The sequence below is a fragment of the Sesamum indicum genome, linkage group LG5 (genome assembly GCF_000512975.1).
Source record: "Sesamum indicum cultivar Zhongzhi No. 13 linkage group LG5, S_indicum_v1.0, whole genome shotgun sequence".
In the NCBI taxonomy this organism is placed as follows: Eukaryota; Viridiplantae; Streptophyta; class Magnoliopsida; order Lamiales; family Pedaliaceae; genus Sesamum; species Sesamum indicum.
The window spans coordinates 5006419-5024962 of NC_026149.1; the positions used below are offsets into that span (position 1 = coordinate 5006419).

An 18544-nucleotide genomic window follows, 5' to 3' on the forward strand; every position below is an offset into this window, starting at 1 on the left:
CACTTTAGTCCTATTAGTTATAGAATTCTTACTTTTAGCCCCATAACTTTAGAAAAGTAGCATTTTTTGTCCCATATACTTTATGATCTCACGTGGTCTTTTTTATTAAATATCTGATGGAAGGTGACATAGGACAAAAGATGTTACTTTTTGAAAATTACGGAATCGAAAGTAAGAATTTCATAACCAATGCAGGGACCAAAAATAAAAAAATCTAAATTATGGGACGAAAAATGATATTTCTCCCGATTAATCCCTTCAACATAATTAGCATAGATTACAATTTAGATCTATTGCTCCTCACTCATAACAACACAAAAACAATAAAAAAAACAGGCATATATATATATATATATATATATCAATATATAGTTCTTTCCAACGCATTATGACGACATGCACACTGTTGACTAGCTGAACTTAAGTCTTCTCATCAGTTTACAAACCTACAATCCTTCCTGACCTCCTGTCCTCCATTGATGCTGCTCAACTTGATCATTGATTTGGCAAAGGCAGTGTGGAAAGCCTTCTTGGAGGTTGCAAACTTATAAACTAAGGTTTTGGTATGGGGAGTGGTGAGCAGAGCTTGATCCGAAGAAAATAGGGTTTTGCGCTGAAGTATGAGTTTGTAGTGGGTGTTGTCGAAGGTGGTGGAAGAAGGATCCATGCTGATGCCTGCATTCTTGGCCTTGTTCTTCACGGGGCAAATGCTTTTCAGACTTGCTGCAAAGGAGGGGCGTAGGGTCGGGTCCACATCGTGGGTCGAGTTGAAGTTGTGGATCCGATTCTGAAAAGATGAGCAGTGGGAGAACCCGAGCGTGTGGGCACCTGCAACTATTAACTTTTCTTAATTTCTTTTTTATTTAATTAATTACTTTTACTAATAGGTAATCAAAATGTGACTACAACAAAACATAATAATTTCGATTATATGACAATCTTAAAATTGTCGTTCAAAATCTATATTAAATGGCAACACTTTCGATTTTGTCAAATTATAATTATTAATCATGAAAATCAAGTATAAAATTCTCATTATAGATATCCTATTAACAACAATTATTCGCATCGCTGAGTTGTCACCATACGCGTTACTAATTTTTTAGTCATGACAACTTTGTGCACAACCTTTTTATCACCATCAATTTTTGCTGGACACACCCTTTTCAAAATAATTATAGTTAGTAATTAAAACTATAATATTTATTAATTATTACGGAAAAAGAAAAATTATTGCCATTTTATACATAAAATTAGTAATAATATTTAAATTATTATTTAATTTTTTGTCTGTATTAGTGCGTCAACTTTTGCTATATATACATAGATTATGAATTTTAATAAAATTAAGAAACATTAAAGGAAAGAATATGTTACCCGAAAATATGTAAAATTTGTCGTTTAATTTTTCACTTACATTAAGTTATAAAAATGAAAAAGTGACCTGTGAGAGCGACAAGGTCGTCGACTGAGAGGCCTCTTAGAGAAAAGCTCTTCTGAAGTTGGGAAACGTTGAAAGTGGGAGAAGGCAAAAGTGCAGTTTCAGTGGCTCTTGATGTCCTTCCATCCTTTCTTCCTTTTGGGACATCCCATCTTGGCCCTCCAGACTATCAATATTTAAATTGCATTATTTTACATAAATTGGGCTACAATAATTATCATTTATATGCATATAATATAAACATGCAAAATTAAATAAAGGTAAAGTTGGCTTGCAACAAGAATTATTACATTTTATGTTCAATATCATGATATTGTTTTTTTAAAGTAATGGTGATAAATTATTATTAATTGAAATAAATTGATTACAATTATTCCTGTCGAATTACAACAATCATATTATGATCAATAATATCAAACAAACTAAATCTAACCGACACACCTACTATTCAGTGGACACATGTTCCGTGCATAAAGTGGGGTTCGAACACATGACCTCTAAGATCATGGGACCTTAACTTCGTCAACTAATTTAAACCTCAGTCAATATCATTATATCTTGTACACCACCTTCAATTTAAAGAAATTGTCGAAAATTGCAAATCTAGAGGAATTTGGTGTGTGAGCTTTTCACACGAGCCTCAAATGCAGGTCAAATTCGTAATTTTAGCGGATGTTATCCTTCATGTGTTATTTTCTTTCGATTACAAGTTTAAATTGTCAAATTAAATTTCAATAGAAATAAAATTATCACCCCATATAATTAAAAGATGAAGATTATAATTTTGGTTGATGTGTGTCACAACAAAGAATAAAGGGCTCTGGTGGTAAAGTTTTTTAGGTGAGTAGTGGTTATAATTAACTTCTATATATAGTATATGCTAAACCCAAAAACAAAAAATTAGACAAGGTAGAAATCCTCTTTGCATGGATGAAAAACTTTTAGTTACAGTTCATAAAAAATAAGCAAATAACTAAGAGTAATTTTTTAGATTTAATTACACAAATACTCATTATTCTTTGTAAAATTATAATTATACCACCTAAGGGGTGGTTGTGAAATGTACTTTAGAGGGGGATTTGCTTAAAATTTCATCACAAAATAGGGAGCGTATCTGTAAGGTTTAAATACATTTTAAAATTGGGCCTTTTGATCCTATTGGCTCATTTCTGTTAGTACTTTGTGCTTTAACTTTTTAAGGTAGTATTTTAGTTTTTTATCTTTTTAATTTTGCAATTTCAACCCTTTTTTTTGCTTGAATTCATCCTTTTTGTTAGTGGAGGTGAACTCCGATGAACAAAAAAATTAAAAATATGAAAATTGAAAAGAAGTTGGACAAAAATGCTACATATTTCAAAAAGCTAAAAAACGAAAAAATCAAATAATCTAAGTTATGGGATCAGATATACATTTAATCCTATTTATAATTAGGACTACAATCTCAAAGGACGTATTCATAATTTTATAAAATGCAGGGAATGTTGGTGTAAGCGTCAATGTAATTTACCCAATACATATGCATGAGATGGAGATGATGATTTTCTAACCAGGACGACAGAATCTCTAGCGGCGAAGGCCAAGATATCAGCGCAGGAGACGATGCCAGGGCACACAGCTTCCACTGCTTTCTTTGCGCCTTCTATCACATAAAACGCATGCAGCGAACGGTTTGGAGGTCCATCCCTTTCTGCTTTGTTCCCTCCCCTCGACTCCAGCAACACAGACCCATCACAACCCTTTTCAACGTTACAAATTCACTAATTAATCATCATCATTATAATAATTAATCACAAAAAGATTGCGGCTTAATTACTCCCTTTTCGTCTGCTTTTTTACTTAAAGTTGAACATGCTCTTGAAATTTCTCCTGCCATCTTGGAAAACTTGTAATTTTCATCCCGTAACTTAAGGTTTTTTCCGAGAATATGGAATCAAAATTGCCAAATTTTCAGAGACCCCCTAAATAACAGGACAAAAATTGCAAATCCACCCCTAAATAACAGGACAAAAATTGCAATTTCCACCCCTAAATTCACTATATATAGCGGAACTAAAACATTGTTGAAATGCTCACTAATTACCCTTATAAAACAATCGTGGAAATGCATCCTGAGAAGCGCTGCGGGCACCGTTTTGTCTCTCGACGTTGCATCGCGAACGACCTTAGCGACGATGGACTCAACTTTGGGACATGATTTGTGGTAGTAATTCGAACTCAGTGAATTCGAAAGTGAACTGAGTGAGAGGATCGTCAATGAGCACAACAATGCTACCTGCATCAAGCCCATATCTATATCGTTATCTATGTGTTATGTGTCTGTACAATTATTTATGGGCATATATATATATACGTAGAGAGAGGGAGAGAGAGAGAGAGAGAGAGAGAGAGAGAGAGAGAGAGAAAAGAGAAAAAAGAGAGGGAAAAAGCCGATGATTGAGGGATTCGATTGTCTTGGCGATTCTTGTGCGTTATATATATATGTTGATGAAGTCGTGTTTTCCAAGCATCGTTGGATGAGAATTATTATTAATCCATGTCACCCCACTTACTGCTTTTGTCTGTTTTGATCGATGTTGGCCAAAGGTGCATAATGACTGCTCCCATGCATGGTTAAAAACATATATTTTGTCTGGATTCATAATTTGCGAGACGAAAGATAAACAGATGGATGATGATTGTTTGGTTTAATTACTGATTGCACGTCGGTAATTATGATTATTTAAGTTGGATATTTTGAACAACAGTTTATTCCATTATTGCGGTTTTTTTTTATTAAATGATTACAATTACATTCTGTACATTTCAATCCTCAATAATTAATATACATCAATTATTAATATTGGGAATATCAAATATGTATAATTAATCAATTAATTGGTGTGGTTGAAACTCATGACCTCTTGATTATGAAGTCTCAATTTCGTCAACTAAACTAGACCACATCGGCTTTTGTTGTTATATTTATATAAAAAGAAAAATTATTAGACAAAATTGTATTTTTCGTCCCATAAAATAGGTGGTCTACACTTTTTTCTCATATTTTTAAAAGGTCCTCATATTTAAGTTTTTCCTACGTTAATTACTCCATTTTTCATCAAAAAATAAATGGTAAAATTATAAATAATTTATTGTTATTTGAAAAATTATAAATACCCCTCTAATTTTAACATCCGTTTAACAACAAGTCCATCCTATTAGTCTTTGTTAGATTTTCATCTATTTTTTTTTGGTAAACTAACCAAATGCCCTTTTAAACTATAAATTATAATTTTATATATTTTTTAAGAGTTTTCTAAAATATTTTTGTGACTACTATGCCATATGGATTATTTATTTTACAAACCTCAAATCTTTTTATATTTTTTAATTATTTTTTAAAAAAATTAACATAGATAAAGTAGTAATTTCTATATCATTGTCTAGGACTACATAATTATTTTTCATTTGATGAGTGTATTTGTAATTTTCTAAATAATGACAAAATATTTATAACTATGTCAAACTTTACGAGAGGTAGCTGTAAATTATCCTAATTTTCAACTAATATTAATTAATCGATATAATATTAAACATGTACAATATCGAAACTTTTGAATGCAATAAGAAAAGTTAGAGATGAAAGACAACTACATTTAAATTTTTTTTAAAAAAAAAAACAAGAGAATCATATTTTACTAAGTTGTTCTAGTTATATTTGAATTATTAATTTGTAATATTGAAAGAACCATAAATTTATGTAAGGGTCTTCCAAAAAATTATTATCTTATTAATTTTTTAAAATGATCAATTTAGACATTGGACCCAAGTCGGGACCGAGAAAAATTACTATTTTAGAAAAATTACTGATATATCGAGTATTAATTTATCCTCCTAGGGTCTTGTGTCTCTTCTCGACGCATTCTTCATCGGCATTCTTGCCTTCCGAACATAACGAAATAGCTGAGCGAAAGCATTGCAAAATTTTTGAGGTTTTTCTATAATTAATTTCTTTGGCTCTTATTTTCATTAAAATTATAAATAGGAGTATATTTCTTTTATATTGTTTAAAAATGCAAAAACAATAAAAAAAAAGTATTAAAAGTTTATTTTAAATACAATTAATAGTAATTTTGGTGAATAATATAACTTAATGCCACGTGGCGCCCCACTAACGCTACGGCACATTTTATTTTTTTTAATTAAATCCATGTAATTGCAACATTATATATAATTAGCCAATAAAATTACTGTCCTCAATTTAAAATACCATGTCAGACTAAGGTGGCATTTTCTGGTATTTTTTATACAAAGAAGACTAAAATTACGATAATTAAAAAATTAAAAAATCTTTTTAAAACTCTAGAAAAATAGGAAAAACTAAAAAAAAATTAGAAAATAATTAGAGGACAAAAATACCTATAATCCTTCATAGAAACGTCGGAGAGTGTAATCCCTCCTAATAGCTGAGCTGATATACATAATTATGTAAACGCACCAATCGATGAATGATTACTTCTAACAAACAATAATGACACACACCAACTCTCCACAGAAGCCTCATCTCTAATCTATCATTTATCATCAGGATTGCAAATATTAGGGTAAATTACAATGGTCTGATTTATGTTTTGATATAATTATTAATATTTTTTTGTTGTTTGAAATATTAATTATTCATACCTTTTAATTTTATTGGTCGTTTAATAATTAGTCAAATTTATTGAATTTTTATTCATTTTTTGTGATTAACTGACTAATTGTCCTTTTTTTAATTTAGAATTATAATTTTATTTATTTTTTAAATTTTTATATGGTCTAAGTGGATGATTTTTTATAATTTTTAAAATTTTTTCATCCACTATGTTCGATTTTTTTAAAATTTTTAATTTTTTTTTAAAAAAATACAGTAAGGGTAAGGTTGACAATTTCATACCTACATCCAAAAATTATATAGGTTCATTAAATATTAAGGGGTATTTATAATTTTTTAAATAATAAAAAAATATTCATGATTATGCTTCAAATTTAGAAGAAGATGGGTGTAATTTACCATAAATGTTACTTGCTTCTCTACTAAATGGAATCCAACCCTGTGTTTCACATAATAATAATGATGAACTTCAATGCTCGATTAGATTTTCACTTTCGAATCTTTTATTTTATTTAATATATATATATATATATACTTGTTATGTGTATAAATTTTTTTTAAATAAAATATATTACATAACTTTTATATACTTATTGTGCACATGTTAAATAAAATGAAATATGTAACAAAATTTCAACTAGAAAATTCAATCTGGTTAGACGGTTCTCCAAAAATGTATAAGACTCAAATTTTATATGGACTTATTATGAATTTACTAATTTGAACATATGGAACTAAATTATTAACCAATTTGTTTAGATTTTAATTGGTAATTTGTTCTAAAATATTTTGACGAAAATTGCTTCAAATGTTATTGGAGACGGGACTTAAATTATTTTGTTACTTTTTAATGATTTTTTGGCAATGTGGGGATATTTTAGAAATCACCAAATTTTTCCATGTTCCAGAGAAATTAAATTAACATAATATGAAGTTAATGGGGGTAAAAGAGATCCTATAAAAATCCCTCTCAAAAGACTACGGTAATAATACAGTCGTCCTTTATTATACAGTCGCCCCGTGATAAAATCACTGTGAATTCTCAAATCTTTGAATGAAATCCCGTACTATCAGAGTCGATGATTCCAATTATATCGAACGTGCCACTTGGGCTTCTTTGTGACAATCTTCCGAGAGTCGATTCAGTCGGCTTAACAACTCTTTGTCAATCATCCTCTAACAATGTATAGCCATCATGCCTGTGGTCAATGAAACGTGACACCCATCATATGGATACATTTATTAGTGCAATATTAGTAAAACCCTGAGGTCTCATTCTCGGAGTCTCGATTTGATACATTTGAAACCAACCTTTGAAAGTTGATTTCATGATCACCGTCGTATATATGACCCAACTTCATTGGTTATGACGATTTGTGGGTTTTGTCTGTGACATGCAATCATGCATCCAACTTTCAGTTGCTCTATATTTTGTAGAATATTGTGAAATTTATTTATTTTTTATATATGAAGTCATTTGAGATGTTTCACCAAAATCATTTGTTCGGATTCAAAATCCTTCAGTCCAGACGTTTTAGATTATTGATCCCTTTTATTCTTTTATTTGTAGGGGGAACCCAAAGATGGTTAATACAGCTAAGCATCAGGACAGGCACCAAAACTGCAGCCAAGTCATTCAACTTTTGCTATTCATTTTTACAGCCTGCACAAGTATATACAAACCCCGCAACCCACAATCATAAATTAGCAGCCTCAAAATCCCAAGGAAAATCAAATTAGAAAGCAGCAGAAGGTATCCTTGTACTGCTTCAAGACCCTTTTATGATGACTTTATTTCAGCTCACAAAGGTTGGTAAATAGATGAACCAGCAGCGATGGCAGCCGATCGGCTGTATGCTGAAAATTCACAGTTCCGTCATCCTTGCTGCATATGCAATTCTTGGCTCCCGATTTGCCAAAAATTCTGTCATCTTAAAATGAAATGGCTAATGGCAGACGTCCAGTGCTTTCCAGAAAACTTCAACTCAGAGGAGCATCATATGACGGATTGTGCTTGCTTCTCTTCGTCAGGTCATATGTTTTCTTCAAAAATTTCGATGCCATCTTGTCATTCCGATTACATAAAACACGAAGGATTGTGCTTGGGTCAGTTGGCCTCCACTGACCAGTTACTGGCGGCAATGGTAGCCTCAATTTTGCTGAAGTTCCGTTGCTATCTGGAGTGGCACGTTTCAATTGCTCAATTAGGCTCCCGGTATCAGCTTGAAGTAGAGAAAACAGACTTGTTACACTATGCGATAACTTGTCAATCAAATCAGCTGGCAAACCATCCCCATCGGACCAGAAGAGATCAGCAAGAAACTTGAAGTCCTCCTCCATTATTGAAGCATCATGCTGAGTGAAGGCACGAGAGTGCCCACCACCAAGCAAAACCAACAAAAAACCTTCGAAAGACGCTTTCATTACATCAGTAATTACACGGGTTCGGACCCTGTCGTGAACTGTTAAAGATATTACTTCTAAGTTCTGCTCCAGCTCCTGAAGGAAAGGTTCTATTCTGGATGAAGAAATGTCCCCAATGTACAGGTAGTCCCCAAAGACATGACCCAGATCATGAAATACAATTTTGTATGCTGTTGCCTCGGAGATCTGCAAGATCCCTTCTGTGCATGAAGCTATTGAAAGCGCAAGTTTTCCATTTGCCACATTTTGATCATCAGGAAATCCACTGTTCCTCAGATTCACCATTGTCCTTTGTTCTAGAGCTTCCAACTCTTTCCGAATGTTGTATAAAGTATTAATGCGGAGACATAGTCGTGGTACACTAAAGGAATCGTCCCCATTTCTGCTGTAGACCTGGGATTTCCTACCTGGACCCATAAATAACCGATCTTTCACTTTAAATGCACCAAACTTTGAACTGGTAGTGCATCTGGTTGGCGGAGGGAGTGTTGGAGTAAAGGTTAATCGAGATCCTGCTCAATATAAGCCAAGCATCAATAACTCTGTGCAAAAATTTGGATCAAACTTAAAGAAATATGCAGAATATAACAATTACCGCAGCCAGATTTTGCCTTGACGATGTAATTCCGAAGGCATTTGTCCAGACCACCCATCAACTCAGGAAGCAAAACTGGATGCATTGGTATTGGTAACAAAAAGAATGCTTCCAAAGTCTCATCTATGATACGTAGAACTTCCACAGCAGAGGATGCAAAACGCCCTTTATTTACTTGAGGATTCCAGTCCTGTGAGAAGTAATTGGTAATGTTACAATACAATTTCATTTTCCAACCCTCACTTTCAAGTAAATCAGATCAATTTAGAAGTAAACCACTCGGCCAATAGTATTCTCTTAAATTCCTTATTTCTTTTGGGAGAAGAGAGAATAGAGTTGGTTAGATCACTACTACATACGGGAGAGAAAGTATACACCCCTCTGAAACTTTCTCATAGCACAGGCATAGAGAGCGACAGTCGAAGCATCACAATTTGACCTCTAGTCCATGTGACTGCAAAATATACTAGACCCACAAAACAGTAGGTGATATAATAATTAGGATCATCCAAAAACCTTTTCCACTCCTGGAGCTATTACCCAGGCCAGAAAGGATCGTATGTCAGGGTTAAATTAGAGTGAGAAAAATCTAAGATTACATTAGGTAAAAATACTAACAAGCTCAAATAATTTAGTGTAACCATGGAGGTGTCCCTTAAAGAAGCTGAAGCTGAGTAAAGCAGTTAACAGAACCAACAATAGAACTATGAAACAAATTTCAAATGACGTTAAAATAGCAATAGGGACTAGATTATATTTCTTTTCCCAACAGAACTGAAATGGGTCACGATGATGTTATGGCAGAAAAGAAGTGCATTACCAGAAAATTACACCATATCACTACAAGGCATCTGGAGTGAAATGGGATGTATTCACTCACATAACACGGGAACCTTACTAACCAAGTCCAAAGATAATAGCATTAACTAATAATATCAGAAAACCATCCAACTGGCCCCTTCAGACATAGAAAAAGTATATAATACTGCACATTATACAGGAATAAGTTTTATTTTCATCCTTATCCAACTCAATATTAACTGAACTGCTATATAGATCCTATTTTCTGGCTCCACTATATCAATCATAGCCTGAGTGAAGTACAAAGGTCAAATTCCTCCTCAACCACCTCAGCAGTATGATTTCACTTCAAAGTCTCCCGTTGCATTATTATCTCAAATGCCAGTGTAGCAACTCTCAGTACACACAGCTGACTCAATGGATTAGTCTGCCAGCGCTCACTCAATTTCACCCAGACATATGTCCATTTGCTCTCTTTATTGATTAAAAGCAATCTGCAGACGTGCTAATTTCTTGCAGTCTTCTACATTTTTACTTTAAAATACATCTGGAAATTGTTTTAGCCATACTTGATTTTATGCACATCTTTCTTAATAGCCCAACACACGGTCCCATGTAAAACTGGATTTTATCCTGTAGTAATAAAGTAAAATTTGAGCTAGAACCTTGAAAAAATTACTTGTAGCACTAAGTCAAAATTATCCACTTCAATATCTCCCTTCCCATGAATAATCAAGCCTATGTGAGGGGTACACATATTTATCGTTCAAAGAAGCCCCAGAAATTTTTTCCTCAACTTAAAATTGTGAAGATAATAATTAGCAAAATTTGCCTTGGCTTAGTATTTCTGTAGTGCCTTTTGCTTTTTTCCCTTTGCATGTTCCATTTCATTATACTCAACGCTGCGCATATGAGCAAAGAAAATGGTCGGCAATGAATAGCTCTGTAAACCAGATCAGGCCCAAAGCAAATACATTAATCTATCTCTTTGAGATTACAGTATTTTAGTTTCAAACTGAGCATCGATTTGAAGGTCAATAGTAAATCCTGACAATGCATCAAACATAAACAAACAGGGGAAGGAAAGTACCTCTAGTTGCAAATTTCTGTCAACCCATTCGCTGAGTCTGTCAACTCTAGTCAAAATCCAGGATTTAACCAAGTTGTTCATCACAGCCTCAGCTTCATAAGGAGCCATCTCCTGAATTATTGCCTTGCCCCCATCTTCACTCTCCACTAAATCTGCAACTGCCATTTCCACGAGCTCCTTTTCAAGTTTTTCAGCGGCTAGCAGCACTTGTATAGCTTCAGGATTTAATTCACTTATGCTGGAAACAAATTTCTGTAGCTCAATCGCATAGCAAGCATGAAGAGTAGCAACAGCTACACCCGTGGCAAGAGGGTGCCATCTTTTCAATATAGGGCTATATATTTCCTTTTCATTGAATGCCAGGTCAAGAGTATTTTGGGCAAGGATGGAAAGGGCAGGGAGAGGACTTTGCTGTTTCCTAGAAGACTTCCTGCCTGAGATGACCATCTCTCTTTCCTGTCATCGAATGGACCACAAAGCAGCTCGAGTTCACAATTAAAAGAAGAGAAAGATAAAAAGACATTTATTGAAGATTGGGGAACATAACCCTTAGTCTCTGTTTGTTTGATAGGAATGACATCCAAACGGGAGATCTATTGTCTAACACTAAATTATGTTTTGCATTATTTTTAAGCTTAGGATAGCTGATTTCTCAACTAGGAGATATTTAAAATCCACGGAACCAATCTCAAATCAGTATTTTGTCCTAATTCTTGGAAACAAAAATTCGCAAAATACTATTCCACAGCAACTATTTAACCATACTATTTGATTATTCATATAAGGTGCATAATTCATAATATGAAATCTTTAGTAGTAGTGATAAATTTCAGTGCTAATTAGGTAACAACTACTTAGTAATGAAGTAAACTATGTAGCTAAACATCATCAGAAACAGTTAAAACATTTAATGCTGGTATTTAAAATTATTTCATATCAATAATAATTTTACTGTATAGAATTATTATTGTCTATTTGATTTTGATTATATTTATCTCAAATTTTGTCCAAATATATTAATTAATAGTAATTAACTAATAATTCAAGATAGCCATAATTAATGATGATAAACATGATTCAGTATTCAAGAATGTAATTTGATTAAAACATATGATTACAAGTATCATCTTTAAGAAACAAATTACAAATTACCTCATGTGTGATATGGGTACAGAGTAGAGGCATTTTTTCATCTTGATTTTTTATAATTTTCCTGCCAAGATTTCTCATGTGTTCGAAATGACATAATAGAATCTTATTACTAGAAACCAAATTACCAAAAATCAAATTTCCAATTTACATTTCATTCGCTTACAAGAAGACAGCATTATACGTGAAACCATGTTCCTTTACCAATTGAACTCACTGGAATTCGGAATACACAAAAAAAGAGGTCTGGAAATGATTGACATGGATTAATCAGAAATGCAGTAGAATGGATTTTTCTTATTTGAATTGGGAGTTAAAACACCAAATGGTGTTGATAATAGATTAGTAGTAGAACCTATATTGTGCTATGGTGGCATGATCTACACCATTTGGAGTTTCCACAACAGTTCCATATAAGAAAAAATAGGGTTGGAATATAAGAAATCAGAACAATATACAGGAAAATGAATGGTTTAGATTCACAAAAAAAAATGTGGAATGAATCAGGAAAAGTTGAAGAAGAAGGATATATGAACAAGTGAATAACCTCCAAAAGAGAAAAAACAGGCCATCAAAATCTGAAATCACATTACAGGAATGTAACTTTAGAGAAATTTAACTCATACTTGCCTGAGAGAAAGCACTGCGCACCGATGACCTGATGTAAGCATCAACCCTGCTACATGTCACATCCAGTTCATTCCTCTTCTTACCATATTCATGAGATACGTCCAATATTTTGGCTGCTGATGCCCCAAGTGATAAAACACTTTGCATTAATTCTATATTGCCCCTATAAAAAATGTCATGGTATTGACGGAGCCTTTTTTCTGCCCAATCTAACATCAGACTTAACGTTGAATTTAAGATCTTGGAATATTCAGGATCATGAGTTGAGTTTGCGTCCTTTTCCACTTCTACCATCATACGATCAGCAGCAAGAAGAAGGTCATCTTCAATTTCACCAGTAGCAACGTATTGGTGGAATAAAACCCACAAAAAACAAAGATTATGAAATTCTTGGTTTATACCAAGAATTGACCAGGCCTTCTTTACTTGTTCTAATACCTCATCCACTTCTTCGATAAGAGATGTTTCATCATTTAGATCAAAGCACGCTTCCAAAAGTATCCGGTAAAGATGGAGATTTAGAGGAATTCCATCTGCCCAGTGGCATATACTCGAGACAGAACCATCAAATGATCTGCAGGCAAGAGAAGTTACAACATCGCTGAGAATATGCATTGATTCACTAAACTTTCCTGTTTCAATGGGTTTCTCTGAGGCCGTCTGTAGTATCTGCTGAAGGCGTTGAGCGTCCGTTTCTGATTTATCATGAGGCAAGTATGGGTGAACAAGGAGCCCTGCTTCAAAGATTTTCAAGGTTTTTCTCTGCCATGCCTCATATTCTTCCCGGCTTGTAAAGTCCGATGACCTGAAATGATGCAATAGCTCCAATGGCAGAACCATCGACTCGGTTCGTCTTCCAAGCTGCTAAGAAGTGAAAACCAGGGAGGAAACCCAGTTACTAATATGATTGAAATGAAAGGTTCATGATGCTGTATCATATCCATAATAATTGTCACAAATCACAGAAAAATTATCCAACAAACAGTCTGCAGGTACTATGTCATGTCACACAAAAAGAGGTGTACAGCGCAACGGTACAACCATTCTTCGTGCACAGGTACAGATCAAACAATGCAATGACTGATGACATACTAATATCTTTCAGCAAGGAAGAAAATAATTAACTCATAGCAGAAAATACATTGAGCTGTTTTCTTGTATCCTATTCTACTTAAAAAGCTTCTCAAATTCAATAGTTGTGTATCTTCACACACACACACACACGCGCGCGCATATATATATATACATAAGAACAGGGAGCACATGTCTTTTCAAAATTCTCAATGCTACCTTTCAGTTTTTCATATGCTAAGCTGAGGTTACTCCAGTTCCTATCATTAACTTAAGTTTCTCCAAAATTTCCATTCTGTTACCAAGATCAGATTGAATTACCTCGAAATACTCTTTGCTTGGAATGTCTATCTTTCTAGTTCTTCAGATATAAGAATTAAAAGGTTCAATCAATGTTTTACCTGCAAAATACATGAGAACTACAGAGCAAAGACAAACGAACTGGCCCCTCGGCTCTATCATTCCAAAGAATTCACCACATGAAAAAAGTAGGAAATTTTAGTTCATTTCCACAAACAGAAAACCCAACCAAGAATCAGGTGCAAAAATCTATTTTTCCTCAATTCACTTCTTCCTCATTATCCAATAACACACCACCAATTAATTGAAAATTCTCTACATTTTGGAAACGAACCTGAAAAACCAATTACACTGAAATTCTCATGCATTTTCTCTTCTACAAAACAAAAGAAATAAAAGTTTAATACCCTTTAATTTAGTAAAATATTGTATTCACCTAGAGGAAAAACAAAAGTTCCGTTTTCATTATGGTCTTACAGAACAACAATTACTTAAATACGTTATTAACCAATTGTATACCACCACTGATAAACACCAGAATAAGCAATATTCACTGGGCCAAGAGCACCCCCTCGAGTAAAAGCTTCCACGCCAGTTGACCAAACTAGTTATAGTAAGCATGAAGGGGCTAAATGAAATATGGTATTTTTCTACATATGTTTCTATCTCTGGTACCCCACCCCGAATCACGAGTTCAATGTTACTAAATATTTCCTCCTGTTTTCCGGTTGAGCACGAAAACATAAAACTACAGCCAAAGTCACAAATTTCTCACCTGACCCGCAGCCACTCTCAACAAGCCTCGCCGGACCCTCGAATCGGTCTGCTCAGAAACCCTCATCTGAACCCTCATCAGCTCTCCGACAGTAAACCCGCCCCTCTTTCTCTCGGCGTTTCCATGAACCCCAGCCCCCGGTTCGCCCGAATTGTTCTCCTCGCTTTTCTTCGTTTCCGGATTGAGACCCAGGGCCTTCTTCACCTTGCTCGCAGCCGACGTCCTAATAGACCTATGCGGCAACGGCGAAGAAGGTGGCTGCTGAGACTTCTCCTTTGAGCTGGAATTGGAAACATAAGTGAGACGCCTTCCAGAGCCGGTGCTCCGGCAGGCTCCGACAAGGATCTCGTAGGCTGTCTCCCGGAGCTCCAACGGCGAAAGGTCCACGCCCAGCTTCCCAAACGGTTCCATGCTGAAATTTTCAATCATCACGTATCATAGGGTATATAGATGAATTCATGCGGGTTTGCATGGAATTCAGCGTCAAAACGGCCAAAGCAAACAATTCTTGAGGGAATCTGAGCAAACGCAAGAATGGGTCCGAGAGGAAGGTGGTGGGTTCTACTCTTGCTTGACTTTTAAGGAATGATTTTTCACGCGGGGGTGGAGACCGGGCTCCTTACTCGGGAAAAGGAGAACGGTTGATAATTGAAAACTGACCTGGAATCGAAATGGAGGGCGAGAAAAAGTTAACAAGAGGTGGTGAGTTGGATTGGTTCGATGGGGACAAGTGATGCTACATCCATACTCACATTTTCTTCCTTATAAAAAGGTAAAGTTGGATTAGAATCGCTGTCAGAGCACTCTAATTATTCTGGCACTAACGTTTTAAAGCTTACTTGTCTTGTGGGGATGCTATGCTACGCCTGCCTACTTTTCAAACAGGGTTTATTTTTTCTTTTTTTATAAATTAATTATTCAAGTATTTGGGTGGACATAATTAAATTTTTATTATAGTTTATATTCTTAAATTTGTTATTTATAGAATAAATTCACTAGACTCTCATCAATATTTATTTATAAGAAATACCTAATAAAACGAATCAATGTAAATGTTTATGAAATAAAATACTAATAAAAATTAATTAATGCGTTGCAAATAAGGATCAGCGTCAGATCAGGTAGCTTGAATTCGAATAATTTGTGTTAGATACCCAAAATTTTAAGTAATTATTTTTAGGTATCCGATTTCGTTATGATAATTGTAGGGACGTGACATTTCAAGTACCTGATTTAGTCGGGTACCCAACATTCCGGTTTTCCAATTCTTTTTAATTTAATTTATTAAAAGAAAAAAAAAAGTAGTACTAGTCAAAGCCTTCAATTTTATTTAATACTATATAGTATTTTCTATTTATATACGTAAATGACAAAACACAGCAAAAGTCAAGAAAGCAAATCAGCAATAGATCAAAGCGAACAACAAAATACAAAAATGGACTAAAGAAAATTAAACAATAAAAATTATAAATCAAATGACTATAAATCAATGAGATAGGAAAATGTATTAAATTAAATTAAAAATACTAGTGCAAAGAACAGGAGAAATAATCCTAGATATGTTCAGGTCTCTGATGTTAGAATACATTATATGTGCATATTATAAATTATAATTTGTACCCAAAAAAGCCTTAGCCCAAATTTCTAATATTTCATTGATTCAATATATACGTCAGGAATGAAATTTTGATCCAATGGTTTCAAACTCTGTGAAATTTTGATCCAATGGGTTAAATTGAAAGGCCCAATTTGTATTCTAATTGGGCTTATCTGGGCCTTCACTCCTCAGTACATCTTCATATGATCAAACTTATCTGGTTCTGGAGCAGTAACAGGCCCGACCCATATTGATAGGGGTATACCATATCCACTTCGAAAAACACACATAACCCTCCAACAATATTAAAATACCACTGGAACCTTAGGATCTATGCCTTTTTATCTCGGGTGGCTCGAGGTCTAGAGTATAGATCCTCTGACAACTCATGATTTGATATGACGCCACTTGGACCAGGTTGATCGGCACGTTAACTCTATAAGTACCCTCATCCCACTGCATTTACGGCAAGATATATTTATTAATTATTATAATTTATCGATATTAAATATCTTCATTTGCATTATTCTATCTAGATCTCGAATTTGATTTAAGTATCGAAAAGTGTTAGTTGGGAACTACTCCTAACTAGCCAAATGTAATTTTTTTTTTCAAGAACAACATTTTACATCTGAGTAAACTCGAAGACATTGAAACACGTAAACAATTAAGGAAAACAATTGAGAAATTAGGATTTTAATTATCCATCTATGTCCGTAATCTTATAAGTTTGTGAAAAGATGACCATTTGATGACGCATGTGATATAATTTGATAAATATAGTAAAATCTTTATAAATTAATAATATCGAGAATATGTAAATTTATTAATTAAAGAGATTAATTAATTGATATATCAATAATTTATTAATTTAAAGAGGTTTTTTTATTTAACGAATCTATATTATTTTTTATTAATAAAATACTTTTGCAACCAATCATGCGAAAGGAATCACTCATAACGGCAACAATTCTTTGCAACTTTTTTATTGCAGTATGAAACGCAACATCGGAACTTTTGGATGCAGTAAGAAAAATTAAAAATGAAATACAGTTAGATATAAATTTTAAGAAGAAGCCAAACGATAATAAAATCCTAATTTACTAAGTTGTCCTAGTTATATTTGTAATTTTATAGAATTATTAATTTACAATATTGAAGAGGTAATAAATTTATATAAGGGTCTTCTAAAAAATTATCTTATTAATTTATCGAAACTATTAATTCAGGCATTGGGCCCAAGTGGCGACTGAGAAAAATAATTATTTTAGAGAAGTTATTAATTTATAAAGGTTCTACTGTAATGAATTTTAGAAATCATACGACTGAGACATGAACGTGCGTTGCATTATGTGATTATTGCTTTCATTAACCGTGGAATAATTGAGACATAATTTCATACATTTAAAATTTCTCGGAAAAAGAGTTAGAATGTCTTCGATTCGACTAAATCATAAATTTTTTTGTGAAATCATATTTATTTACCAAAATTCTATCTGATTGATCCTTATATGCCTAACATATATAGTACAGGCATGTTTTTAGAAAAAATTAAAAGAGTGTACCTACGTATCTAGACAATGTGCGGGAGAAATATAATTGACGTACGAAATTCCGGGCTGGAGATGTGGAAACCTCGTACATAAATTTGTTGTAATAATGTTGATATACTTGTTTTTTTTATCTAGTGAGAGAGAATTTTGTTGATTGACCCAGAACGGCAATTTGGACTCGTGTTTTGGTTGCAAACACCGCTTAAGGCTTGTCTATATATGTAAATCAATCACACACACACACACACTATTCCAAACACAAAAGTTCAACTCCAAATGCTCATCCGAATATACTCAAATTATTTAATTAATCTTTAATTTTTTAAAATATTAATCTTTGGACTGTGCTTTCAAATCCTAGTATTTGTTATATTATTCAATAGTTTTTAATAAATTATTGAAAATAAATTTGTATTTACATCATTAAGAAACAATTAAATTAACCAAAGGTAGTATTTTACGAAATTTTCCACTTTATCACTACAAAC

At 33.5% G+C, this 18544-nt stretch overlaps 2 protein-coding genes across 3 annotated transcripts; both read right to left on the reverse strand.

Annotated features, from left to right (window-relative positions):
* LOC105162057 (peroxidase 64) lies at positions 240–4009 on the reverse strand. The gene is made up of 4 exons (XM_011079962.2): positions 3522–4009; positions 2989–3177; positions 1445–1607; positions 240–828 (listed from the first exon to the last, which is right to left on the reverse strand). The coding sequence occupies exons 1-4, from the start codon at positions 3726–3728 to the stop codon at positions 434–436; spliced, it is 954 nt and encodes a 317-aa protein (XP_011078264.1). The 5' UTR covers positions 3729–4009; the 3' UTR covers positions 240–433.
* On the reverse strand, positions 7604–15671 carry LOC105162059. Of its 2 annotated transcripts, none has more exons than XM_020694151.1 (5): positions 14907–15671; positions 12761–13624; positions 10982–11437; positions 9091–9280; positions 7604–9007 (listed from the first exon to the last, which is right to left on the reverse strand). In XM_020694151.1, exons 1-5 carry the CDS (start codon positions 15333–15335, stop codon positions 8052–8054), a joined length of 2895 nt encoding a protein of 964 aa, XP_020549810.1. In that variant the 5' UTR covers positions 15336–15671; the 3' UTR covers positions 7604–8051. The 2 variants fall into 2 exon arrangements, with proteins under 2 accessions (XP_020549810.1, XP_011078265.1); XM_011079963.2 differs by having other exon boundaries at positions 12761–13621; positions 14907–15669.